This window comes from Cebus imitator, unplaced genomic scaffold (assembly GCF_001604975.1).
Source record: "Cebus imitator isolate Cc_AM_T3 unplaced genomic scaffold, Cebus_imitator-1.0 Scaffold0, whole genome shotgun sequence".
NCBI classification, from domain to species: Eukaryota; Metazoa; Chordata; class Mammalia; order Primates; family Cebidae; genus Cebus; species Cebus imitator.
The window spans coordinates 2,083,264-2,109,120 of NW_016107315.1; the positions used below are offsets into that span (position 1 = coordinate 2,083,264).

The 25,857-nt window shown below is 54.0% G+C and overlaps 1 protein-coding gene across 4 annotated transcripts in view; it reads left to right on the forward strand.

The window, feature by feature from the left end:
• Positions 1 to 24,883, forward strand: part of POC1A (POC1 centriolar protein A) — a 78,636-nt gene extending 53,753 nt beyond the window's left edge. For all 4 annotated transcript variants that reach the window (XM_017545568.2, XM_017545704.2, XM_017545649.2 and 1 more), the window contains 2 exons: positions 4,852 to 4,995; positions 24,147 to 24,883. In XM_017545568.2, the coding sequence (XP_017401057.1) occupies positions 4,852 to 4,995; positions 24,147 to 24,245 (243 nt within the window). In that variant the 3' untranslated portion in view covers positions 24,246 to 24,883. The remainder of the gene's footprint in view (positions 1 to 4,851; positions 4,996 to 24,146) is intronic.
• The last annotated feature ends 974 nt before the right edge of the window (positions 24,884 to 25,857 follow it).

Below are 25,857 nucleotides of genomic sequence, written 5' to 3' on the forward strand. Positions count from 1 at the left end.
GCTTGGTGCTTGCTAGTTTTTTTAGGGGGGATGACTCTGTTGTGTTGACCCAGCTTTCGTCTTAGGCAGACTCTGTCTCCCTGGATCTCAAAAGTGGGATATTCTTAGTGGTCCTGCTCCTCCCTTATTCAAAGGAGACCTTGATAACCTCAGCTCAGGATAGTTCCCTGCCTCTCCCTCAAGGGAGAAGGTATTTTTATCTTTGCTTTTCCCTAGTAGCTTAAGGATGCTGTTCTACAGGGGAGAGGTCCTGGCAGGGCTTCATACCTTTTCTTGCTCACTCCCCTCCTCTAGGCCTGCACCTCCAAGGATGGTTTTCTTCCATCTGCTGCCCTGCCCCATCTTTAGTCATGAAAGCCCAGTGGAGGTCTGTGGAGAAGAACCTGTGCATGGGTGCAAGCTCTGCTTGTGTCTATGGCACCTGGGGGTTCTGCACTCTTACCCTAGTCTACACTTGGTCTCCAGCAGTTTGTTAAAACTAACTTGCCCACTTGTATGGCACTTGTTATCTCTTCTCCACATGCTTTACCATAGGTGACCCACAGCTGATGCTTACTTTCCGTTTTCCTCAGAAGTGTCTGTCTTTCCTTAGAAAAGGAAAGACAATGTGGTATTTTCCCTTAGAAAATGGGAAAACATGTGGTATAGATGGGAAAACCAGTCTACTGGTTGCTTTGTGACTTCATCTCTCTGCTTTAAGAAAAGTTCTTTTAGATTGTCAGTCTTTTTCTTGTTAGGACGGAATTAACACTTTCCCCAGTTTTATATATCCTAGGCAGAATCTCCTTATCCATACTCGTATCTTGATGGAAGAGTGAGACCATGATCAATTCAGAGAACTGTCAAGAAGTCAACCCCAGATGGATTGATTTCTTGTCACAAGGAAGATCTACAAGCTGTTCCTTTTTGTTTTTACTGAAATGTTATGGCTTGGTTCCTCATGTATCTGGGTGGCTGAGCATCAGCCATATATATTTAGGCAATTCCTGTTGTGCGTGAAGTGCTGAGCTCCTGGTGGTGTATGAAAGGCAGGCAGCAGAAGAAAGAGGAACTGAGGGGTGGGCAACACATTAACCGACTGTGAGAGCCCAGAGTCCCACCCCAGGGTGGCATGAGAAGAGACATCTGCAGACCCCACATGATATTTCCCAAAGTTAGAGCCATCTCTTGAGAGTCACCTTTTTCTGTTTTGGTATTAAGATGTTTATATTTGGCAAAAGTGAAATGTTGTTGAATTGATGTAGATCTATACAGGTATATGTGTAAGTTAATCTTTGTTGTTATTTTAGTGAGAATTACTTTGTTGTTTTTGAAATGGAGTCTTCCTTTGTCACCCAGGCCAGAGTACAGTGGTGCAATCTCAGCTCACTGCAATCTCCGCCTCCTGGGTTCAAGTGATTCTCCTGCCTCAGCCTTCCAAGTAGCTGGGGATTACAGGTGCCCGTCACCACACCTGGCTAATTTTTGTATTTTTAATAGAGATGGGGTTTTATTATGTTGGCTAGGCTTGTCTCAAATGCCTGACCTCAACTGATCTGCCCACCTCGGCCTCCCAAAGTGGCGGGATTACAGGCATAAGCCACCATGCCTGGCCTATTTGTGTAATTGTATTCATGTTATACTTAACTGAGAACCACCAGGCAAAACCCCCAGGACCCTCTGATGTTGAACAGACAAAATACTGATGTGATTTTTGCATTTAAATGCTGCTTGGGTTACTCTACCACTGTCATTACTCATGGCTTTGGTATGACTGTCTCTTCCCACTCTTGCGTGTCATTTTCTTATCTCTGCTTTCTTGCTTATTTGCCAAGCTCTCACGAAATGCCACAGCTCCAGCATGCTAGCATGCAGGTGAGTGGCTACAGAGCCATGAGGGGCAGGGCGCTGGCCCTTTGCTGCAGTGCACACAGTGGGGAGTCTTCCCTACACAGGAATTTCACCTTGGTGGGCTCTGCTCTTTGAGGTGTCGAGTGTTTGTGGAGGGCCTGCTCTGAGTTCAGCTCTGTGCTGGGCAATCATTCCAGAGCAGCTGGGTTGGGGAAGTGATGCAAAAAGCATTAGACCCAGGATTCAGAGGCCTCCACAGGGACGTGGGAGAGGAGCTATGCACAGCGAAGCCCAGCTACAGCCAATGTCACCTGCCAGAGTCTGTCTGATGTCCAGGAAGAGCCTGCACTTTGGGTTCAGATTCTAATTCTGGCATTTTCTGGGTGACTTACAACAAGTTACTTAGCCTCTCTGAGCCCGTGTTCATATCTGAAAAGTAAGGTTAATAATGCCTATTGGGAAGGGCCATGATAAGGATGAAGTGAGGTGACATGTATTAAGTGAGGTAACATTAAATTAGGGCACACAGTGGAGGCCAAGTAAACCATGGCGATTGCTGGACTGGTGGAGTGTTAAGTGCTGTGATGTTTTCTGATGGGAGTGTGCAAGGAGACAGGGAAATGGCTCACGGCAGCCCTGGAGTGTGAGACTGGTTACCTTCGGACAGTCATTTTCTGACTGAGCCTCAGTTCTCTTTGTTGTAAAGTGGAGACAGCCTATGAAAGTGTGGTATAGATGGGAAGACATGGTGGCTGCTGCAACCCTCCATTGTAAAGGCCACCTCTCCAGCTTGGAGCGCCGTGGCTGCTGTCTAATACTCCCTTAGATCTGGCTCAGCTTTGGCTCATCCAGGAGGGTTTCTATTGCTAAAGTCAGTGGTACTCACCCTGCCTCCCTGCAGCATCCAGTGTGCTTCCAGAGGCTGAGCTCAGCGCTGTCCATTTCTGGGCCATTCTGCAGGAACACTCAGATTTTCCATTCCCTCCTTCCTAGGCAGCCAGCAGCACCAGTCTCTGGCCCATTCCATGACAGTGCTGGCTGTGGGACAGAAGAGCTGTCTGCTCACACCCTTCCTCCAGTGGAAGAGTGTGCGTGTCTACAAGTTAGGGGGTCCTCTGGAAGGAATGGGCACAGCACTGAACATTTCTCAAGAAAGGCCTGCTGGTGGCTTCCAGTGAGCGCCTCTTACAGGCCAGCCATTTGAAGGACTGGCCCAGTCATCATCCCCATTTAGTAGATGAAGAAGTGGAGGCCCAGAGCTGGTCAGTGACTATCTGAGTCACCAGCCTTCACCACTGAACTCTGCTGTGTCTCCTGACAGAACTGCCTTAGTCTGGGGGCCACTGTCTTGGGCTGAAGTCTATCCTGGCTGGGCTATTGGGCTTCTGAAATTTCCTTTTGGGATGGGATTCTTTTTTTCTTTTCTCTTCTTCTTNTGAGACAGTTTCACTCTTGTTGCTCAGGAAGGAGCGCAATGGCTCGATCTCGGCTCACTGCAACCTCCGCCTCCCGGATTCAAGCGATTCTCCTTCCTCAGACCCCGAGTAGCTGGGATTACAGGCATGTGCCACCACACCCTGCTAATTTTGTATTTTTAGTAGAGATGGGATTTCTCCATGTTGGCCAGGCTGGTCCCGAACTCCTGACCTCGGGTGATCCACCTGCTTCGGCCTCCCAAAGTGCTGGGATTACAGGCGTGAGCCACCACGCCTGGCCTGTATTTATACAGTGTTTTCTGTTTGCATCTGCTCACCTTAGCCTCCCAAAGTGCTGGGATTACAGGCGTGAGCCACCACGCCTGGCCTTGGGATGGGCTTCTTGGTAAGCATTGAGATCTGAAGCACGTTGATTCCTGAAGGACTGGAAGAGACCCAGCCCTGATGGCCAAAGTCTTATGAAATGGCCACAGAAGTGGCCGACATGCTGGCAATAGGCGTGTGGATATGGTGCTGCTCATGTTCTCAAGAACATCCCTCTGGCTCATGTCTCATTGAAGTTCTCCTGTAGCCACCATGAGGGCCTGCATTTTTCCAAGTTCAAATCAGCATGCCCTTGAAAATTTGTGGTCTATGAGAATAGAATGCTTACCTAATAAAGGAAAACATGCAGGTAGGGTCCACGTGCTGAGCTGCATTCCCACAGGGAGCAAGTCCACAGAGGACTTGCGGGTGCTAAGACCAGAACTGGGGCATCTGGCAGCCCTGCCCTTGGACACCCATGGCTCTAGGATCCTGCCCACTGAACATATGCACAGCACTTCCTAGGTCCACAGAAGCCTTTGTGCATAGAGCAAGGGGCTGACTTTTCTGAATTTGGGGGCTGAAGGGCCTTAGGCAGAAACACTAAGCTCCTCACCTCCTGGAGTACTATCTGAAGCAGCCCAGGGGTGCCTGTCCTGTGAGTTCTGATTCCTGCCAGCCTGGGACATGCACACAGAAATCTTTGTTTTTCTAGGGGATCTAGGCTGGGGTGGGGTTGGAACACCCCTCTCTCACTACCACCCACATTCCCACCAAGTTCTGGGCCATAGCTCCTGGGCCCTGGGAGAGGCATTTGTGAAGCCTGGCGCATCCCCATGGAGGGTGGGGAATTAGAGTTGAGCTGACCAGGAAGAGGAGGGACTTCAGGCCCAGGCCAGGCTTCAGCATCTCTGGACTCTCCTGGATGCCTGGTGGTGGGTGCCAGCTGCTTGTAGAGATGGTAGGTAGCCAGCCTCCCTGCAGGCCTCCAAGAACAGGCTGAGGCCACTCACTGGCCCACCTGACCACCTCCTCAGGCCCCTTCCTGCCTGGACCACTGGGCGTTCTGATTCTATACCTCACTTATGGCCTCTGCCTGGAAAGGTGGGCGTGTGGACTCAGATGTGGGAATGCCATCACACTGCCGTTTCTCCCTGACCCTTGGAGCTTACCTTTTCAAGTTTGCTGGTGGTTTTCCCTTTAATCCTTTGGAGGGGCTGTTCCTCTCAGTATTTCTCCAAGCATTGGATAGACTGAGGGACTTTTTTCTCTCTGTCTTTAGCCAGAAGTGGACTTCCCTGTCCCCTCAGGCAGAGGCAGGAGTGTGGAGTCTGTGCAGAGCCAGCCCCAGGAGCCCGTGAGCATGCCCCAGACGCTGACCAGCACTCTGGAGCACATCGTGGGCCAGCTGGATGTCCTCACTCAGGTAGGCCGCGCTGTGGGTTCTCCCGTCATCTATACTTGATCCCGCATTTGGACCCTTTGAAGTTGGCCAACAGGTGCTGGATTTTTAAAAAACATAATTATAATGGACCTGTTTTCCAGTTCAGATTAATGACATTGCAGCGCCTTCCTGGGGATCCTGGCTCTTGGAGCCATCCAAGCCCTGGCCAGGCCACTAGATTCCAAAATCCCCAATGCTAGGTCCTACTGGAGTGTGCTCACTCAGAGCTGACGTGGGCTGCTGCAGAGCTTTGAAATTAACACCGTGTTTATTTATTCCTCCCACTCTTTGCTAGATGGGCACTGTAGGGGCATACCAGGGAACTGAGTAGTGAGTCAGGGTTTCTGAGAGCCTAGGCTCTGAGTTTGAGCCTGGCCCTTTCTATATCCTCTGAGAAACCTTGGGGAAATCCCTTTAGTTCTCCAAGCCCTGGTATGTTTATCTGTAATGTGCTGGTGGTTGTGGGCTCTGGCTGCCATGTTCATGGTGAGAATTAAGGGAGATGAATCTGGGAAATGTTTGGCCCATCCCTGGCTCTAGGTAGTGGCTCAATAAATGTTAGCTGTGGCCCTGACCACCCTCATCACTGAGATGGATATGGGGCCTGCCCTCTGGAGCGTAGGTTGGCAGCCATAACACAAGCTCGTTGTGCAGCATTTTCAGTAAGGGCAGAATGTCCTGACAAGAGGTGGTGGCCAGCACTAGGGGCATGCCGGCAGGGCCATCTCACTCGAGGGAGGAAGAGTGGTCTTGGCAGAGGGAGTGGCCTGCTTACGGCTCTGGAAAGGCCATGGGCATGAGCGAATGAGCGAAGCTCCAGGTGGCTGGCATGTGGATATGTGGTGGTGGGGTTGGGGGCAAGGCAGGATTTAGCCTCGTGTCCTTGGCTCCTGAGGCCAGGCTGGGACTCTGCAGATCCTCCTCTGCCATGCCAGCACATGGATAGAGCGAGGCTATATGAGGGACACATGTGGCCCACGAGGAAAAGAGAAAGGGATGGGGGGTGTGGAGCCAGGAAGAGTGGCTTCCAGTCCAGCTCACATGGAGGACACGAAGGACCCTTGATGTCACTAACGGAAATGGAGCTGAGATGGCATGGTATCCTTTCCCCAGCTTGGGATAATGGGCTAAGTGAGAAAAGCTCTTGCAGGATGTGTCATCAGAGCCCAGCTAGGACAGCACACCTTGGGCCCACTGAAGAAAGCACTCTTGATGGGAAAGGCCAGCTGTCATGACTGGGGGCTGTGGGACTCCAGGGCACCGTGTATAGACCTTGCTGAGAGCCTGCTAAGCCGAGAAGAAGGCATGTGTTGAGAGAGATGTGAGCAGCATGCAAAGACTTAAAAAACCGCCCCACTTCAAACCCGTCAGCAACTGCCTAATGTTTTTCACAGCCTCGTCAAGTGAGAGATTAGGGGAGGTGGAATCAATTAGAACTTTATAGGGTAAAATTGGAAATTAAGTCTGAGAAGGTGGTTAAAAATAGCTTCGTTGGATCCAGAGGAGTATAACACTAAAAACATTTCCTGTCACTGTGTTTTAGGGGTGCACATGGAAGGTTTTGTTATGTGTTCACAGTTAGGAGTATGATAGTAACTTTTAAGAAACTTGCATCACAGAGAATAAGTGAAGGCTGGCCTGTGGCCTGTGGCATTTGGCCCATGTCGGGGTGTCTGGATGTCTCAATCCCTCTGTGACACCCTGGTCCTACCTCACACCATTCAGCCTGTTTGCAACTCCAAACAGCAGGCCACCCCCAACCAGATGCCAACAATATCAGCTAGTCACCTGCTTTGCGAAACTGACAATGTCTGTGTTTCTGGATGCTACAAAGTGAGGAATGTTCTTAATGGACTCAATGTGTCCCAAGGAAACTAGAGTTCCACAGATGAAGCGCCAGCTGAGGCCTTAAAGTTCAACCCATTTTCAGAACCGTGCATAGTGCCTTTGTGCGAATCCTGCCCAGTTCTCCTCGGGCTTGGCTATTGGTTGTCTTCCAGGCCCTCCTTTATCTCCTGGAGTTGGGGCTTTCTTTAGCTGAGGTGTTCCAGCCACAGCCAGAGCGATCTCCACCAGGGTCTGAAAATTTCCCTGTGCCTTTCCCTTGGCATTGGCCCAGCAGAGGCAGGCCCACAGCAGACCCCCTCTGTTGGTCCAGACTGACCCGGCCCTCCCCTGAAGCTTAGTGCCAGGCGTCCACCACCATCCATCTTCCCAAGCGGCTTGTTCAGCTGGGCTTCCTACTTGTTCTATGGATATTGGTCTCAGGTGCCACCCCATCAGCGAGCACTCCTCACCATTTGCCCAGTCCTGAAGAGCCTTTGTGTTCTAGAGGGGTGGGGTGCCCAGCCACCCCAACACTGATTCCTACTACAGAGTCATCCATGTGATTTGTGCTGTTCTCCTCCATCCCCGCCATTACCCCTTCCCTCCCCCACGAGGAAGTCTACTTTAGAGGGAAGCTGCCTTCCGGGTCCTTCAGGCCTCCATCCTGCAGAACATCCTTCCAGGGGAGAGCCATGGGGATGCAGTGGGCGGTGTCAGGGATGTTTTCTGAGTGAGTCACAGAGCCTCCAGCCCCTGGGTAGGACACCCTTTTACAGAGGCTCACAGTCTTCAAAGCCAGCCTTCCTGCTCAACAGGCTGGTATGGCCCCATGTGGCGAGGTCACCTCTGTGGATGTTTGTGGCCTGTCTGGCATCAGTCTGAGGGTCAGGGACTCAATCTCAGTCCTTCCTAGGGTGACTCCTTCAGCAGCTCCTCTGTAAAGGAAAGGCCTGGAAGCCAGGAAGCTGAGTGAGCCAGTAGAGAGGAGTGGCTTGAGCTTTGCCTGGCTTCCCCACTGCCTAGCTCAGCAGCCGTGGGCAGCATCAGAAACCCTTTAATTCCAGAAATGGGGTTGGTGTTTTACTTTTTTATGAATCCCTTTTTAATAAAATTTTTACATTATTTTTCAAAAGTGTATATGGGGAAAATAGACTTTGGGGTGACCTTGCAAGCTGAGCGGGTGCAGTCTTTAGGTCTCCCCACATAGTTGTTTTAGAAGGAAAGTCCTCAGAGTGTGGGGCTTATATCCTCATCATAGTTGCCATCCTCCTGGTTTTAGCTGAGGCTTGCCACTTTGCAGGGACTTCCCCACATGGCCCTCACTTTATCCTCCCACCTGGCGGCTGGCAGCAGCATCATGCCAGGTGCAGATAACATGTTAATAATGGGTTGTTGTGCCTGGGCCAGCCTCGGTGTCCACCCAGCCTGGGGCTTCTCCAGGAGGCCAGGTGATCCTGATCCCAACCACTGTGGGTCAGAGCCTCCCCAGCTTCCCTTGCCAGTTTTGGTGGAGTTAGGGATGTCTTCATCAAGAAAGTCTCTAAACTAAACTTGACCTTCCCGAAAGGTAAGGCCAGAAGTTCTTGCCGGGGGCTCTGTGAGCAGAGAACCCGCAGGCTGAGCCCCTTAGGTCATCAGCCAAAGAGCATACACACCCTTGCCCTGGCCTGCCCCTGTGTGGGGGTAACCCCTCCTTGCCCCAGCAAACAGTGAGCTTACTCTTTGGGGCATCACTGGTTTCTTCGCTAAGCTTCTCGGGACCCTGATCCCAGCTGATACCATGCTTTGAGCAGCTGGGGATTGTTCAGCTTTATATGTCCCCACCAGCTGTGGGGAACAACTGTTCCTCACTGGGTTTCAGGGCTGCTCTGTTCACCCAGTGAGCCACCTGCCCATCAGCCTGGGCACACCTCCACCACTCATCACCTGGGTGACCTTGGGCAGGTGATGTCAATCCCAGAGCCTCAGTGTCCTCCCTTGTAAAATAGGGAGAGATGCCTCATTGGGTCCTCTGAGCTCTGCTGTGCGGCCCTTGGTTAACTGGGTGTGCTAGACTGGTGCCAGCTGTTCTGTGAAGCACAGCAGTGGGTGATGTTTTCTGGGGAGCAGTATGGGAAAGGACCGGGACAGGCTGGTGGCACCGGAATGACAGGAGTGGGCATTCCATAGTCTCCATACCGCTGGACTAAAGTCCCAGGAAAGCTTTTGAGTTGCCAGTGAGACTCTAGTGCCTGGCTAGGCAGGAGGATAAGAGAGGTGAGAAATAAGTCATTCCCCAACCCCAGCAAGGAGGAGGACACAGGAGGTGACAGAGGCACTGGGGTGCACACAGACGCTGTTAAAAATCAGGCATGGGTCATAGGGCCCATTAGATTAGAGCTTTGAACCTGGACCTAGGCAACAGGGGCCAAGATGGAAGCTCTTCAAAGATGTGTATTGTACTTCCTGTGACAGCCGTTTTTTGAATGTAGTTATTGTAATGGTTTTTAGGGAACATGTATTTTCTAACAACGGAATTGAAGATTTTCTTAGGAGGACCTTTTGTTCCTCAAGCTCCCTATGGGAATTCTCAGGAGCTGCTAGGCCTGAGGTCAGGAGCGTGGGCATCATGTACTGTGAGCTTTCTGCCCCACTGAAAGATGGCACACTGGTCCCTCAAGGTTCAAGGCCCCTGCTGTGAACGTGTCCTGAGACCCACCCCTCCCCTGTCCCCTCTGGAGAGAGCACACGCCTGTCCTGTGGCTGCCCTGGGGTCACTCACCTGCTGGGCCTGCCTCAAGTCTTCTGAGAAAGTTGGCTTAAGCCCAGAGGCCCAAGGGGTCCAAAGGAAAACCCAGACCAGGAGTCAGAAGCTGCAGCTGTTCAGACCCAGCACTGCCTCTTTTTGACTTTCCACCGAGGGGAGATTTTAAGCACTGCCCCTCTGTCTGTCTATCCCATGGGGTGGGCAGCAGAGGTCAGCCTCTTGAGGGGTGGGGGGTGCAGTACTTCCCCAGGGACCTTGTTTCATCTGCCTGCCCCCAGGCCAGGCTGCTCGTTTCTGAGCACCCCTAGAGGACTCCAGGCTGGACCCCAAGGCTGCGAGGCCCACCTGCTCAGGAATGAGCGCTCAGTGTGTGTGCAGGCAGAGGCCCTGGCCCTGACCCTGGTGCTCTTGGGGGTGCTGCCAGGTGATCTAGTGGTCTTTTTCACAGATGTCGGAAAACTTGCCAGTGAGCAGGGAGAGGCTATTTCCACAAATAGCACTGCTGTGGAGCTCACCTCCATGCTGGCTCCGTGGCTTCCTTCATAGACCCTCAAGAGACCAGAGGGCTGCTGTACAGTGCTTGGCTGTCCTCAGGAGTAACAGAGGTTCCGGTGGTGTCTGGAAGTTGCAGAGCCCCTGGGTCTTCCATAGGGCAGGGGGGTGGAACTCGGAGGTGTGGACAGTGACCCAGGAGCTGGGGAGGCTGCTGTGAGGGGGCCCGGTGCAGGCCCGACACGTGGCTTGGTGGTTTTGCCTCAGAAGCCCACAGCAAAGTTATTTTTGACTCCAGTTTCACGTCTTGCTGCTTTTTAAAAATACCGAGCCATGAAATTCCTGCTCCAACTGTTTTTTTATGGCACCCAGTGTTTCAGGCTGGCCACAGCAATGCTGTGATGTCACGTTCCAGTTCCTGTGACTCATGGAGGCTGCTGGGCTCTGGGACTTGAAATGCATGCAGTGGGGAGCAGGCAGGGAGCAGGCCCGCCAGCCCTGCTGGTTTGGGTCTCTTTGGCGTTTGATTTTCTTAAATGTTCAAGTCATTGCGTTTTGCTGTCCTAACTCAGCAAGGCCAAGGAATTTTGCCTGTTTGCTTTGGGAATAGACAGTGGCCTTATTTGCTTCAAGATACCTTAAACCTGTTGTCCCCCACCCCATGGTGGTCCTGGAAGTTCCTGTTTGACGGGCTGCTCAGGTGAGGCATCTGGTGCCACACTGGCGGGGAAGGTGGCAGTACTTGGCCCTGATGTGGGCCAAGCTGCCTCACCACTCTCAGGGGTTGTCTCTATCCCTCTTTCCTGGGAGGGCCTGCTGTTGCTTATGGAAACAGACCCCCAGTTTTATAGTTTCACCCTTTTCCCTGGGGATCAGTCCTCCCACATGCGCCAGACAGAATTTGCTGGGAGAGTGTAGCGTGAAAGTCATCCGGTGCATCTTCCCATGATCCCAGAAAGGCATATGCAGCCCTCCTGACACTGCTCCCACTTGCAGGTAGGGCCATAAGGGTGGTGGTGGGTTGTTTCTGCAAGATGGGTCCCCTCTCTGCGTCAGCACCTCTAGCCAGCTCACCTACTTGGTCCAGAGTGGATGTGGCCACCCTCCTTGTTGTGGACCTGCATGGCTGCCCCTTGGGCCAGAGTCATACTCAGGACAGGCTGAACTTCTGTGTAGGGGTTGGGAAACAAGAGGCTTGTTCTCCTTCTGGTAAGAGGCTACTTCCTGGGGGACAAGGGACTCAAGACTGACTGGTGTGTGCCAGGGACACACTTGGTAGCAGAGGGACTGGGGGAAATGTCTGTCTGGGCCCCTGGCCTTTCCCCAGCCCTGTTACTATTTTTGGCATTTTGCCCAAAGGCACCTCTGGCTTTGCAAATATGGAAGGACGGGGAGCCTGCATCTTCCCCAAGTCGCCAGTCAGGGCCAGTACCCTGCCTCCCTCATGGCATGCAGCCTGTGAGCAGCACTCAAAAACGGGCAAGCTCATGTTTGTAGGGTGACTGGATGGCAACTCCCTTGGGAGTCTGGCAGAAAACTCTTGTTTTCCATCTTCTATCCCGTCTGCAGTTGCAGCAGAAAGCACCCCCTTCTCAAAGAGGATGCAGATTGAAGGCCCCTGCCTGCCAGATGGGCTCGGCAGTGGCTGTGGCTACCCCTGGGGCCTGGGAATGTTCATGGTTAGTTGTATGAGATTTCTTCTGTGAAGCTCTGAGCAGGCCTGGAGATGGGGGAGAGCTGGGAGATGGCGGGCAGGAATGGCTAGGGGAGAGCAGAGGCTGGGAGCAGGGAGAGAGGCCCATGCAGAAACATCTCATTCGGGCTGAATCTAGGCTTGCTCTGAGAGGAGGAAGGGAGGGGACTCCAGGTGATTTGCTCTTGCTCCTCTAGGACTTGAGGGCCCTCCAAGGAAAGGCCAAACACAGGCCGCAAGAAAGGGGCCTGTGAGTGTTATGACAGGAGCCCCAAACTGGCCTGCATGGCTCTGAGATTAAGCAAGCCACAGCCTTGTTCATCACAGCTGACCCCGTGGCCACTTGGTGCTTTCCTGAATGAAGCACCACCACAGCAGGGCCAGGAAGGGTTGCAGTTGGGCTTGCTGCTTCCTCCCTGGCACTCTGTAAAGGACTCTGATCCAGGCCTGTACTATGGGTACAGACCCTCATCATGCCCACAGTGGCCATGGCTGAAGAAGCAGAGGAAGCCATGAACTTAAGCACGGCATTTGGGAAGCAATCATGTGCCCCCTGCCCTTCTGATCTGGGCCCAGCCAGTGGCTCCAGAAAACCCGCCAAGATGATTGGCCAGGTTTCCCCACGTGGATCGGTGGATGCTTGGCAGGACGAGGGAGGCTTGAGACTCCATCCCTGGTGGCTTATGCCCTTCTTCCTCCCAGAGGTGGTCTTGCTGGGTAGTAGCTGCAGCCCAACTTGCCATGCTATACTGAGACTTCCAGGCCTCCAGCAAGCTATCAAGCTGTCTCTCTGGCTTAGAATGATCATGTTTTACTGAGTTTTGGGAAAGTAGTTGACTAACTATATGGATTGTTAGAAAAGTCAGTCTCTGAAGAAATGGGATGCAGAAGGCGGCCAAGGCCAAGGTCCACACCCCATGCTCAGCCCTGTTTGGACTCACCCTGAAGTCAGAGTCCAGCAGAGTCTATGGCCAAGCATGACTGCTGTCCTACACCTTGGGGCCTATCTCTGTCAGACACTTGGCTTCCCTGGTGGCCTGTACATGGCTGGCAGAGATGTGCTTGAACCCGCCCCAGTGTCAGTGGGGCTGTGGCTCAGGTCTTCCCTTCAGGTGTGAGCAGCACCCCCATGGGTCCCAGGAGCACCCAGTTTTATGAATGGTCTGAATGGACCCACTTTTTATAGCTTCTCCTTTTGGGGGAAACAGTGATATGGAAAAGAGAGCTGTGTTCACTTAAAAGAAGTTGCTGTAAAACCATGAGGAAGATAAATAGCTAAGATTCTTTAATCTGGTGGCTAATCCACTAGGAGAAAATAGTGTTTCATATACTTCCCGAAGAGAGCTAATCTTCACTAGAGGTGGGGGCTGGGGGACATAAAACCGTCAGAGAAATCCTATATCCCTGAGATAATGTGAAACAGAACCACGGATTGTAGGCTCAAGGGACCGAAAGCTCATTCTCTGCTGTTTGCAGCAGACTGTGGGGTTAGGGGGAGTTGCTGAACGCAGAGAGATTGGGAGGAATTTTTTAGAAATTGTTTTTTGTGAATTGGCTGTGTGTGATCCTGGGCCTGTTAGCACACCAGACATCAGCACGAGAGGGGAGCTCCATTCCTTCCCCTCTGAGGTCCAGGCTTTGGAACTTTTAGTCATCATCAGACCAGGACCGAACTGGGAAGGGGAGGGAACTGGGCTGCTTCCTTGACTCCCGCCCCGACTTCCTGCCAAAGCAATGAGGCTTCCTCCCTCCCAAGACTAGCTGTTGGGGGCTGGCCCCTCCTACCTGCTCGCCCCCCTCTCCCTCTCCCACTATCCCTTCAAGTCCACCAGGTCCAAGGCCCACGCTGGGGTGAGTGTTCCTCACAAGTTGGGCGGGCCCATCCTCAGATTAGGGCTGCCCTTTGGCCTGGAGGACCTGGGCTGGCAGGTCCTCAGTGTGCACCGACTGTGTGCCAGGTGCTGTCTAGGAGCAGGAAGACAGTCATGAGCAAGAATAGACAACAACTTCTGTCCTCGTGGCACTGGCACTCAGACTGACTGATGTCCACAGGCTGCTCCGGGGGCATTGTTTGTACCCTCTGACATGAAGGCCTCTGAGCTGCAGACCATTAGGTGCTGGGTGGTGGCTGGGGCCGGGAGGCAGAGCCTTGGGTGGTGCAAAGGGCTGGGCTTAGACCAGCAGGCCTTGTGCGCAGAGGGCTAGGCTGGCCACTCTGGCCCCCCAGTCACTGCTGACGTGGTAGCAGGCTGGCCAGGGCATCACTAGCAAGGCAGGGCCCTGAGTGTGCACACACGCAGGGGTACACCAAGTGACAAAGCTGGAGTTGGGAGGAGACAGCGCAGAGCGAGGGTAGGCACTGGGGCCCGGCAGCCCTGCTTTGTTTTGATAGCTCACGAGACCCCACAGCAAAGAGATTCCCTTTTTATTGCATCTGTTTTAGATCTTCAGAATCTGAGTGAAGTCAAAACCATGCTATAGTGGAGATTAATTCCATATTTTCCATCTTTGCAATGAAGCCAAAGGAAACTTAGACATTTAGTGCAGCACAGAGGAGACCAGGGGTGCTGAGTCAATGGCCAGCCCAGGACATTTGCCCGGCCTGCCGCAAGTGTCCTCAGTGGTGTGACTGGGTGACTGCACCCTCTCCCTGAGACTCAGAGCAGCTGGGGCCACCCTTCCTCTGGCCCAGTTATCTGGCTCCTGTGTTGGTGTGGAGGAGACTGGAGAACTCCAGCCCCACCAGGGAGGCCTCCTGGGGGACCCCAGATCAACCACAACCTGGGAAATGATTAAAAGGAGCTTTCCATCACAGGAGAGCTTTAAGAATCAGCCAGACCACCACTGAGGTGCATCAGTGGCTCAAATCTGACCACATCTGTGCCCATGGCTGCCCATGGCTCCCCAAACATCCCAGAGCTCAGCCAGGGCAATGGCTAGGGGAGTCATGTTCCTCATAGTGCATGCCTGTGCCCAGCCAGACAGAGCAGGTGCTACATGTGTATTAGTTATTAATGTGACCATTGCCATGACTATGAGAGAGGTGTTTTACAGACCAGGAAACCAAAGCCCTGAGTCAGATAACTTGCCCAAGGCTGCTCGGCGAGTTAGTGGTTAAGTTTACCTTTGAGCCCAGGCCATATAGCTAAGGAGTCTGCGTGCTTACCACGTGCGACAAAGGTTCCCCACTGGGAGTCCCTCAGTGGCATTTTCCAAGGGTCTACACCCATGAGGGGAGGAAGGCAGGTATCCGAGCACTGGGGCCAGGGCAAGGAGGCTCCTGGGGTAGGAGAGTGGGCAGGCCCTGAATAGGCGGGGTTGGGCAGGGAAGGCAGTATCGATGGTCAGCACAGGGCCTGGAGGGCCACAGAAATGCCATGCCTCGGTCTGGCCTTTATCCCTAAGCTCTTGGGTAGGAGAGGGGCACAGAGAAGCAATGAGGAGGCAGAGGGTAAAGGGTGTCCCAGGAGTAGGGCAAGGGGAGTCACCAGGAAGCCTAGGTCCAAGGATGGGGACTGAGGAGCAGGCAGGAGGGGCACCTGAGCCCTGCCTGGGAAGCCCTAGTGCAGAAGGAGCCCAGCTGGGATGGGGGAGGGGGGCCTGCCCGAGTCTGGCAAGGACAATTCTCTTACCATGGTACCCTGATCAGCCCAGTGTGGCTACCAGGGGGGCCTGGGACAGTGTGGCCCTGTGTGCTCACCCTCCTACAGCCTCTCCCAGGCTTCACCCAGCTACTGCCTCTACCTTCTCTCCATCAGTGCGGCTTCCCATCTTGTCCCATTAGCCGCTGATGCCCCATCTCCTGGCCCCCCTGCAAGCCTGCCAGCCCCGGACAGTTGCAGCTCCCCAGCCCAGGCAGAGAGTTTGGTGGGACACATTGCTGGATGTTGGCTCTGCCTCCATCCATCAGTCTGGCCCAACCACCCTGTCCACCTCCACACCACCTGTCTTCTAGCTCAGAGGAGGCTCCCATAGGAACCAGTACTACGCACCCAGGAAGGCCCCAGGTACCAGCACCCAGGGCTCTGCTAAGAGTAGGATGTGGACATGGGGAAGGGCCCTGGCCAGGGTGAGCAGGAGGCCCTGGGAAGACGGGCTGCCCCAGAGCTGGGGGGCAGGGGGATAGAGTGGGGAAACCTCAAGTGAGGCCTGCACTTGGGGAAGTATTTTTAAGGATCTGGCCACCCTTGTTCTTTCCTGCCCCCAAGATGTTCTTTGCTGTCAATAGTGGTGGAGTAGCTTTCCCCCAGCCTAGACGGGACTGTGGCTGCACCAGTGCTCGGAAGCCCCCAAGAGCTAGGGTCCCTTGTTTGCTGTCTGTGATGGGTGTTGACAGATGTGTGGGAGTGAATGATGTTGTTGGCTACCCTTGAGGAGGGTCGTGAGCGTCCCACAGCTCCTCAGTTTTGGAGGCACTTCCCCACCATGTTTGCACATGAGTGCATGAGGGAGGCCTTCAGCAAAGGTGGTGACGACCATGGCCCTGGGAGGAGGAGCAGCTGCTGGAAGGGACCTGTCCCTAAGGGTGTGCCCTTGGTTTGTGCTCTGAAGTACCAGTCCATTCCCTTCTGTTTCATGGCCTGTGGGACCACGTGGCTGTGGTCAGTTCCTAGGCCGAGCCTCCTCTCCCAGAGTTTATTCTGGAACCAGTGCTCTACAAACTGGCCGCAGGCACATGGGATCAGCATCCTCCCTGGCTGTGGCTGCTCAGACCCGTGAGCCTGGTGAGGCAGTGCGAGGGAGTGGAGGCTTCTCTGTTCCCTTTCGTTTTGAGCTGAGGGCCCTTGGGCCCATATCTCTTCCCTGCTCAACCTCTTTAGGACAAGCACACTGGCCTCCTGACAGTTCCAAGAGTGTGTCTCAGGGCCTTAGCACCTGCTGCACCTAGTACTTGGAAAGCACTCGCACCAGCCCATCTGTTGTTTTCTCCCAGAGGCCTTCCTGTCAGAGCTGGTGCTCTCTTTCCCAGGCCAGGCAGCCCTGGCATCAGCCCCCTAGCAGGTGAACTGTGTCAGGGGCCTGACTCCACCTGGAGCTCAGTCCCAGGGGGGCAGACACACATTCTGCTCCCGTTCCCCTTGTCCTCTCACCAAACAGTGAAAAGGGAATGAAGAGGCCTTGAAAGGAAATAGAAAGAACTGGGAGAAAAGCACTAAGAAGAAAATGCAGGACAAGCCCACCTCAAGAGGAAACCAGGCCAGGGAGAAAAAGAGGCTGGGGCTGAAAGAGGGGGAGGTCACAGCAGGAGAAAGGAAGGACAAAGGAAAAGCCCGCACAGGCCAGGGAGAGTGCTGGGGTGTAACTAGACCTGGGGGGAGAAGGTGGGCGTGAGGAACTGTACGTCACTCCACAGGGGGTCGGGCACAGCCAGAGTTGCATCTGTCCTTGTTTGCTCTGTTTCACCATGTCCAAGGGTGGGGCGGACCCTCTCAGGGAGCACTAGACTATTGCCTCCTCTGTTCCTGTCCAGAGAAGAACTCTTCCTGCACTTCTGCAGAGCCCATGGGAGCGTCACACCGCCCATGCCCCTCACCAGCTGAGGGGTCATGCAGATGCCCCTCTGGCCTCTCTTGATGCTCCAGGTGCCCGAGTCCCCATCACACACCTCGGAGGAGCTAAGGCGCTCCCCTCCGCCACCTCGGAGGCTAGCAGAGCTACATAAACCCAGGCTCTGTCCCAGGCAGGAAACCTGAACTGGTCAGTTTGGGTCATCGGTGGGTGTGGAGGATGATGTGGCATCTGGCTCAACTGTTCCGATCTTGGAGCCCAGTGGGTCCCATAGCAGGCTTTCAGCAGACACCTAATAACTCCGTCAGTAGAGAATGATGTGTCTGAGGTAGTGAGGTGCAGAGTGGGGGTGTCTGTTGAAATGTCCCCAGTGTTCCTCTTCTCCTTGGAGTTGGGGGCGCAGGTGCCAGACATGTCTCTGAGGACTTGTATTTCAGTGCAACTGCTTTGGGCATCACTACAATTTTTAGGGGGCTAAAAATAAAAGCCTGTCACTTTAAAATCAGTTCTTTTTATACCACGCTCAGAAGGCCCTTTAAGGTGTTACATAAAACGTCTTACACGTCTCGAACTGTGAGGGAGAGAAGATACACTCGCCCTCTGAATGTTGCCCCAACGGGACAGATCACAGTGTCTTCTCTTCCCTGAGCAGGAAAATTAGGATTCAAATAGGATGCCATTGTTCAGCCTCTCCCAGGGGGATGATTTGCCTTGGAGAGCTCAGGCAGATGAATCATGGCTGGAAGCCCTACTGCCTGGCCTGAGCTTCTAGACCCAGTGTCCAGCCCAAGCTGGCTGGTCACCGTGTTCTTGATTTTGGTCCCCAGCATCTCAGCATCCTCCCTGTTGGGTCACCTAGGTTGGGCAGTCCCTCCTTCGTCCCCACTGAGGAGCTTTCCAGGGGGGTTCAACCCATCGCTGACATCACCCTGGGACTTGGCAGGGCCCTTGGCTCACCTGCACTGGACTCTGCTTTCCAGCCTGCAGGGGCCTTGAGGGTCCACTGCTCTCCTCAACCCCTCCTTCCCTCCCTGCCCACTGGCTGCCCCCCGTAGTGAGGATTCTCAGTAGTGCAAGTCTCAAAAATACAGAGCGACTCTGCTGCTGACTCAGGCCTCTCAGACCACCCCATGCCTGCCAGGCTCTCTCAGCTCTCTTGGGGGTCCTCACACTCAGGCTGTGCAGTCTGGAGCCCGTCTCTGCCTCTCCTGCAGGGCCGGTCCTTGTCTTGTGTTCTTGGCCTTGCAGCACATCTCCTCCTCTCTCAGACCCCTATCTAACTCATCACCAGGTGCAGGTGCTTTGTTCTTTGTGGCTATCTCTGGTTCTGTCCACTTTCCTTCTTGGCTTCCCCTGACCCCAGTCCAAGCCACTGTCATCCTCTCACGTTCTCTCTTGCCTGCACCTCACCTTCCCACAGTCATGCAGCCACTCCCAGACCGTCCCCAGCAGCAGCCAGAGGGGTCTCACATCCCTTCAGCCTAGTGGCTCCCAGCACCCTTCTACCTCTCTGAGGGTGAAGATGAAGCTGCCAGGCATGGCCTGCAGGGCCCAGCCCCATCTCCTGCCTCTCCTGAGGCCCCCTCTTCTCGCTCCAGCGCATGCGCCTCCTTTGATCCATCCCTCCCTTTCATTACCTTCGCAGCCAGCTCAGGGCCTTCGTGCACACTGTTCCTTGGGTCCTGATACTCTTCCTGCCCCTCTTGCCCTCTCCTCCCCAGTGCATCCCACTGTCTATGCGCCTGTGTAGCATCTGCCTCGTTGAACTGGGGTGTAGCCTGTGGGTCCAGCTGAGCCTGTGTGGCTAGGTGCAGGCCAGCATGGGGAGGTGCTTGGTGAGGGTCTGAGTGAGGGAAGAGCAAGGGCAAGGGTCAGCAGATTTAAACAGTAAAGATTCTAGGCTTTGTGGGCCAAACAACCTCTGTCACCACTACTCAGCCTGCCGTTGTACCCAGAAGGCAGCCAGAGACCATATGGAAGCCAGTGGGCATGTCCATAAAACCTTATTTGCAGCTGTAGTTTGCCAACCCTTGGTCTAGAGAAACAACAGAACATGACAACATTCGATGGCAAACAAGTGATATGAAAGTCAAGGTTTTTTGAGAAGGGTCATGGCTTCCCAGAAATTACCGGTAACAGAGTAGGAAAAGGTGGTTCAGAAATGAGCTCCCTGGTGAACCTCGGGCAGATGTGACTTCGAAGATAAAACTTCTGGAGCCCTGCTGGCCATACCCCATGAGGCTTCCTGACACTGGCCCTGAGGGCCTTGACCTGGGAGGTGGACAGTACTGGGTGAGGAGTGACAGTGCCCAGGCCATAGGGTGCTCACTCTGGCTTCCTGTCACTCCGATTTGGGAGGGAGGCACCTTGTTTACAAGTGAACCTTGTCTTTGAGGGATGGGGCACCCAGCAGTGACCCAGGTGAGTTCCACAGCATGTTTTGGGACTGCTCACTTAATGCTGCAGTGGCACAAAGCCCGCTGGAAGAAGGCGTTGACAGTGAAGCCACTGGGGCAGTTTCTTGTTGCGCGTCCAGTAGGAGGTTCCTGTCAGTGTGTCCTTTCGGTTCCTATAACATTGAGTTTTCATGACTCAGGTGAATTATTCTTATGACCTTTGTCATAATTTCAAACCCGAATGTTTAGCCAGGTAAGAGACTGCTTTTCAGGGGGAGGTGACATGTGAGGCCCGACAGTGTGAAGGGGTGAGTGACCCTGGGGGCTATCTATGGCCACTGTGGCTGAGGTAAGAACTTCTGCTCATTTAATTCAGAGCAGCTAGGCCCAGGCAGCCTAAACCAGGATAGCAGGTGCCACTGGGTAAGGACAGGGATCCCTGAGTCTCTCCTCAGGCTGCCTGGGTTTGGGCATCAGGGCTGGAAGTGGGGTGGGACACCAGCAGGCCTCTCCTTTGACATTCTTGACAGGGACAGAGCCAAGATGCACACTGCTCTGTGCCTTAGCGTGCACACTGCAGCCAGGCCACCTGGGTTCATCAGCCTAGGCTTGGCACTGATAAGCTGTGTGACTTTCGGCAAGTTACTTAATATCACTGTGCATCAGTTTCTTCATCTGCAAAATGGGGATAATGAAAGCTCCTACCCTGAAAGGTTGTTGAAGTTTTTAGCACAACACGAGTGCTCCGTGAAAGTCAGCTGCCAAGAGAAGCCTGTGGAGCAGAGGGTGTCAAGAATCATCAGGGAGAACCCCCCTGAGCCCAGTCCCAGGACCTCCTACTGGGTTCCCTTATGTCAAAGCCCCACACCCCAACTACACAGAGACTTATGAATCATTCCAGGGCAGCACCGGGTCCGGGCAGAGAGAATGAGCTGCCTGGTTCCTCGTTGGCAAATGAGGTTGGCAAACAGAAGGGACCGCATCGTAGGGGAGTTGGACTCCAGCATGAGGAAGTTTTGGGAGATGGGCCATCTTTCCTGGCCACTTTGCCCAGGCCGGCCACCCCCAGCAGTCAGAGCCCTGGACTCCTCAACCCCTTCTTCAGGTTCCCTTTACCCTGCCCCAAAGCCAGAAGCCATGGACACTTGTATCAGGCAAAGCAGTTTCCCTTGTTGACGCCTGGCACCCGACCCGGCCTGTACCTCTTTGGGGACTTTCTGAAGCTCTGGGACCAGACCTCTGGCTCCTGCTCCTCTGTACAGAGCAGGGTGAGAGGCAGGGTGATCAAGGAGCTGTTGGGAAGGTCAGTGCTCATTTGCCCTTGAAAGTCCTGGCTGCCAGGCTGTGGAGTGTGGACCCAAGGAGGCTGCAGAGCGCTCCTCCTCACCCTCCAGGGTAGGTGTGACCATGTCTCCAGCCTGGCGAGGACAGGTGCTGTGTAGGAGGAAAATTCCTGGGGTGGATAGAGCACGAGGCCAGGAGAGCAGCCTCCTTAGCTGGGCTTCGCTGGGGGTTGGGTCAGTGGGCAGCAGGAGGGAACAGCAGCGGCCTGTGCACACTGAGGTGGCATGTATTTTCTGAACCTTGGTATGGGGATGTCCTTACTTTTTGTTCTGAACCAACAGGTAAAGGTCACACATGTTCTGAACAAGGTCACGTGATGTGGCTCCAAACCAGTCCATGCCAGGGATGCCCCCCATGTACCCCTTCTGCTGTCTCAGATGCTCTGCCCTCCTCCCACAGCCCCAGTGCAGCTGGGGAAGCACAGTGGTACTGTGGTGGCCTGTCCTGGCTGCTGTGGGCCTGTGGTCCAGACAGACTCCCTGCAGGTGGCCTGCCAGCCCTCCTGCCTGTGTGTGCCACCAGCCCTGAATGTGTCTCCACTTTGCCACTTGGATGCCCATTGAGGCATTTCCATCACGGGGGAACCCCTTCCTTCCCCTTGTAGGGGGAAGGCACAGCAACAACATCTGAGAGCAGCAGTTCCATGTTGCACTTTCCATGAGGAGTCACCATTTTCTGTGAAAATGAGGCCCTATGCTTTATTAAGAAAATTTGAATTTTAAGAAAAATATAAAAATATTTAAGAAAGTAGGATTTTTTTTTAACTACGTGGAGCAGAGAATGCCAGACAGCATTCTAATGTACAGAAATCCAGAACGCATCCTGCTCTCCCAGGCCTCCTCCTGCTCAAAGTGGGCGTGGCTGGGATCACGTGCTGAGAAGGGCCTGGTAGACTTCTCCCTGATGGTGGCCACCACCCGGCACCTTGGCAGAGGAACAGGGGAAGCTGAGACCAAACACAGAGACGACAGGGCTCCTCTGAAGCTAGGCTGGAGGGGGAGAAGCGGGGGAGGTGCTGCCTTGAGGGGTGTCGGGGCTCGTAAAAGCCTGTTTGTCTACTGTGCTGTGAAGTGATCCTCAGAGCTCTGAGAGGAAGGCCTCAGCCGGGCCAGTACCCTTCATGCAGGGGCTGGTTGTGAAACAGGTGATGCTTCACTGTTGAAAGAATTTAATATAGACAGTCTAGTGGTCACATTGCTACTGAGCTGAAGTATGGGCCCCCTATGGAACTCAGTGGAGGCCCCGGTATTGATGTTGCCCAGCACCTCACCCACATTTTCTGGGCCCACTATCTCCACGATTGGAAATTGGGTTCCTGTGAAAAGTTTGAAAAAAAAATAAAGGCAGAAGAGGAAAAACAGGCTCTTCTGCTGTGGCCTTTAGTGTAGGGCCATCGGAAAAAGTCTGGATGAAGAATGCTTTTGGCTCTGCAAGTTTCACAGCAGCCAGTGGAAACTTCCAGGAATGCTGTCCCAGGCCAGCTGGGGGCCATTTCCGCCACCACTTTTACAAGCTGCACACACCCCCACTGCCCCCGGCTGGCTGGCCAGCACAGGGGGAATGTGAGGGTCTCTTTCAGCTTAGCTCTGCTTCTCAGGGTGCAGTTCGTGTTCCATGGGTAGCAATTTCTCCAGGCTCTGTCCAGTGACAGAGGGATCAGAGCCATCATAGCCCTGATTGGCTCATTTAGAAGGGGCCAGCCACCAGGCAGAGCACCCTTCATGGCAGCTGACATCCGTGCAGGACGCTGCAAGAGTTTATAGCAGGCTTAGAGAGGAAACTCCCTCCTGAAATGTTTCAGTGTTTTATTAAATGTATGAAGGAAAAGTTTCCTTTCCACTGGACCAAGGCATAGGCCTTCATGGAGCCTCAGGGAAGGGGGCGAAACCTCTTGGGGAAGCGCATGGGTGACATTAATCTGGCCCTCCTGATGCCTGTGGGCTGCATGGTGCAGGAGTTGAGGCAGCCATCCTCACAGTGGGCTCGTCCAGTGGCCAGTGGGGGCCTGGTATACAGTAGGCACTCAGCCAGCCCTAAAGAGGGAAGTGAAATGATGGCAGAGGCGTCCTGACCAGCATGGTCTAACCTACACAAGTGATGAGTGGGGCAAGCACGCAGGCTCCCAGACAGTGCTGTCCCTCTGCTGATACTCTGTCCAAAGCCAGAGGAGGAGAGCAGCTTTCCCCAGCCTGTCTGGGAGCTATGTCTGCAAGACGGGCCCTGGTCCATGAAGCACACACAGCTCCAGCGGCTGGGGGCTTTTGGCAGGCCAGGCAGCCAGGTCCACAGGTGAGCCATTGTGCTGGGTGTGTAAGAGAGGCCAGGAGAGCAAGGACCCCGCCTCAGGAAGGCAGCATGATGACAAGCATGGTCAGAGTGGCCAACAGGGTTGAGCTGAACAACTGCTGGGCTGCTGAGTTACCTCGGCCATTAGCTTGGCGTTGTCCTTTGCCCTGGGAGGAGAAAGTGGGCTCAGGGAGATGGAGTTGTCACTGACCTGTGATTGCCCTGGGCTGAACTCCCAGATGACATATCCTAAAGTAGCGTTGGTTGAACTTGAACAGTCAGAGACCCTCCTGGGGATCAGGGGACTCACCTCTCTGCCTTTGTCGCCTGCCAGCCTTGGAGGCTCTTCCAGGTGTGAGGGGAAGGACCCAAGTAGAGTGCTGTCATTTGTGGGTGCAGTTTTCTCACCTCTGGATTGGAGGTGGTTGATGGTCTCTAGTTGTTTATGGACAGAGCCTGGCTTAGACAAGAAGCTGGTTTTGGTCCAGAACTCCATTGTAAATGCCAGGCCACTAGTGCAGGGGATTACTGACCCCTTAGTTCTCTTGGGAAATAACCAAAGGCTGTGGGACCTGCCATCTAGTTTCCCTAACTGTGTCCCTACCCCCTGCCCACAAACATCAGAGATTAGCCATCCAGAGCCTGGAGGAGCAGACATAAAGGCAAGGGCTGTCCCAGTAGCACCAGAGACAAGGGGCCTGACAGAATCCCTAGGTGGAAAGAGCCAACTATTGGCATTTGGGCAGTGGCTGAGGCAGCCAAGTGGCAACTGGCCAAAGGGGTCCCTGGGGCAGCCTGGTGGCCCCTCTGTGTTCTGACCCAACCACTATTTATTTTGCAGACAGTCTCCATCCTGGAGCAGCGGTTGACACTGACAGAAGACAAGCTGAAGCAGTGTCTGGAGAACCAGCAGCTAATCATGCAGAGAACGACACCGTGATCAGGGGAGCAAGAATCAGGAGCTCGGTCGATTTGGGGGGTGGCAGGCCAGGGATTTGTACTGTGGGACTTGGGTAAATAAAGGGGACTGAACTCTGTGGGAATCACATCCATACTGGAGGCCTGGATTTTGCAGTTCTGCCCTCCACCTTGCCATCTGCACCAGGAGGCTCTCCACGTCGTGGTCCTGGCAGCCAGAGGTCCCCCATGGGTCGGGCTCACACACAAATGATGCTTCAGACCCGACTGAGAGGGCCACATTTTGCCTAATGTAAAGGAGCCACTTGAAAATGCCTGCTTCCTCAGGGTCCTGAGAATGTGGCTCCCCTCTGGAGGAGGCGGACCCACAATGCCTTGATTTTGACTCATCATTTGGACATGTGACTGGCTTTTTGCACACCTGGCATGGCATAGAAATTGATTGCACATTGGTTGGATAAGGCAGGGGTTTTCTCTAAATCTGACTAAAGGCCCAAAGTAGGCCCATCTGAGTCACGTGGTCCAGTAACAAGCCCTCTCAAGTGGGTGGTGGCTTTGCAGTGGCCCTGGTTTCTGTTTCACACGTGTTCACTGGAGCCAGGTGGCCTCCTCCTTGTGTGAGGGCAAAGGAATCTGAAAATTAAACCTGACTTCATTGCACTTGTTTCAGGAGTGGCTTATGCTGGGTGAGACTTAATCAATCTTCCCATCCCCAGGGCCCAAACAGAGAATGAGAATGGTGAGTTGGGAGAGCCTCCGCCAGGATCACCTCTGAGGCCAGGATACCCCTGTTTGCAGCTATTTGGGGTGTTAGGGCAGCCAGAGCCCCTGCATGCCACCCACCTCCCTCTGGCTGGCCCCCACTGGCTGCTTCTGTTGGGACTCAGGTACTCACGTGTCCATTGTCTCCTGAGGGCTTCCATAGGCTCCGACCTCTGCACCTGTGCTGAGGAAGCCAGGGCTAGTGTTTTCCCTGTGTCTGTGTGTCGTCCATGCCTTCTGTCTTCGGCTTCTTGGGGCTCAGCCAGCCAGGGAGGTCTTTCCTCAAACACACCTGCCCTGCCCTGGGGAATGGAGGATGGTATTAGATCTTCCCAGGAGCTGTCAGGACCACTTTCCTCTGAGAAAGCAGAGCCTGCATGTCTAAGAGCTTGGACTGACAAGGGGGCAGCTGTGATGAGACTTGATGAACAACAAGAACGGGGACGCTGCCTGTCTGGCCTACACTGGGAGCTGCCTGTTGCCAGCTGTGTGACCTCAGCATTGTGACCTAACTTCTCCAAATCTCAGGTTCTTACTGTGTGAAGTGGTGGTGATGCCCACTCCTCTGGTTACAAGGTATGTGATGCACTGTGCCCAGTGCAGAGAGGTGCTCAAGAGAAGCCCATCACTCCCCATCCCCACCAGTCCCACTGGATTGACCGGGCCTGCTGTCAATGCCATACTCCCCTGTGCTGTCGATGGGAAGATGCTGCTGGCTCAGGGTGCTCTGATGGCTGCTGGGACCCGCTGCTTTTCTCCCATGCGGCCCTGCCGGTGTGTGGAAGAGCCTGGCAAGCAAGTCTCTCAGCTACCTCAGGAGGCTTTGAAGGAGAGTCTGGGCAACTGGAGGTCAGTCTGCTCAGAGGAGGGGC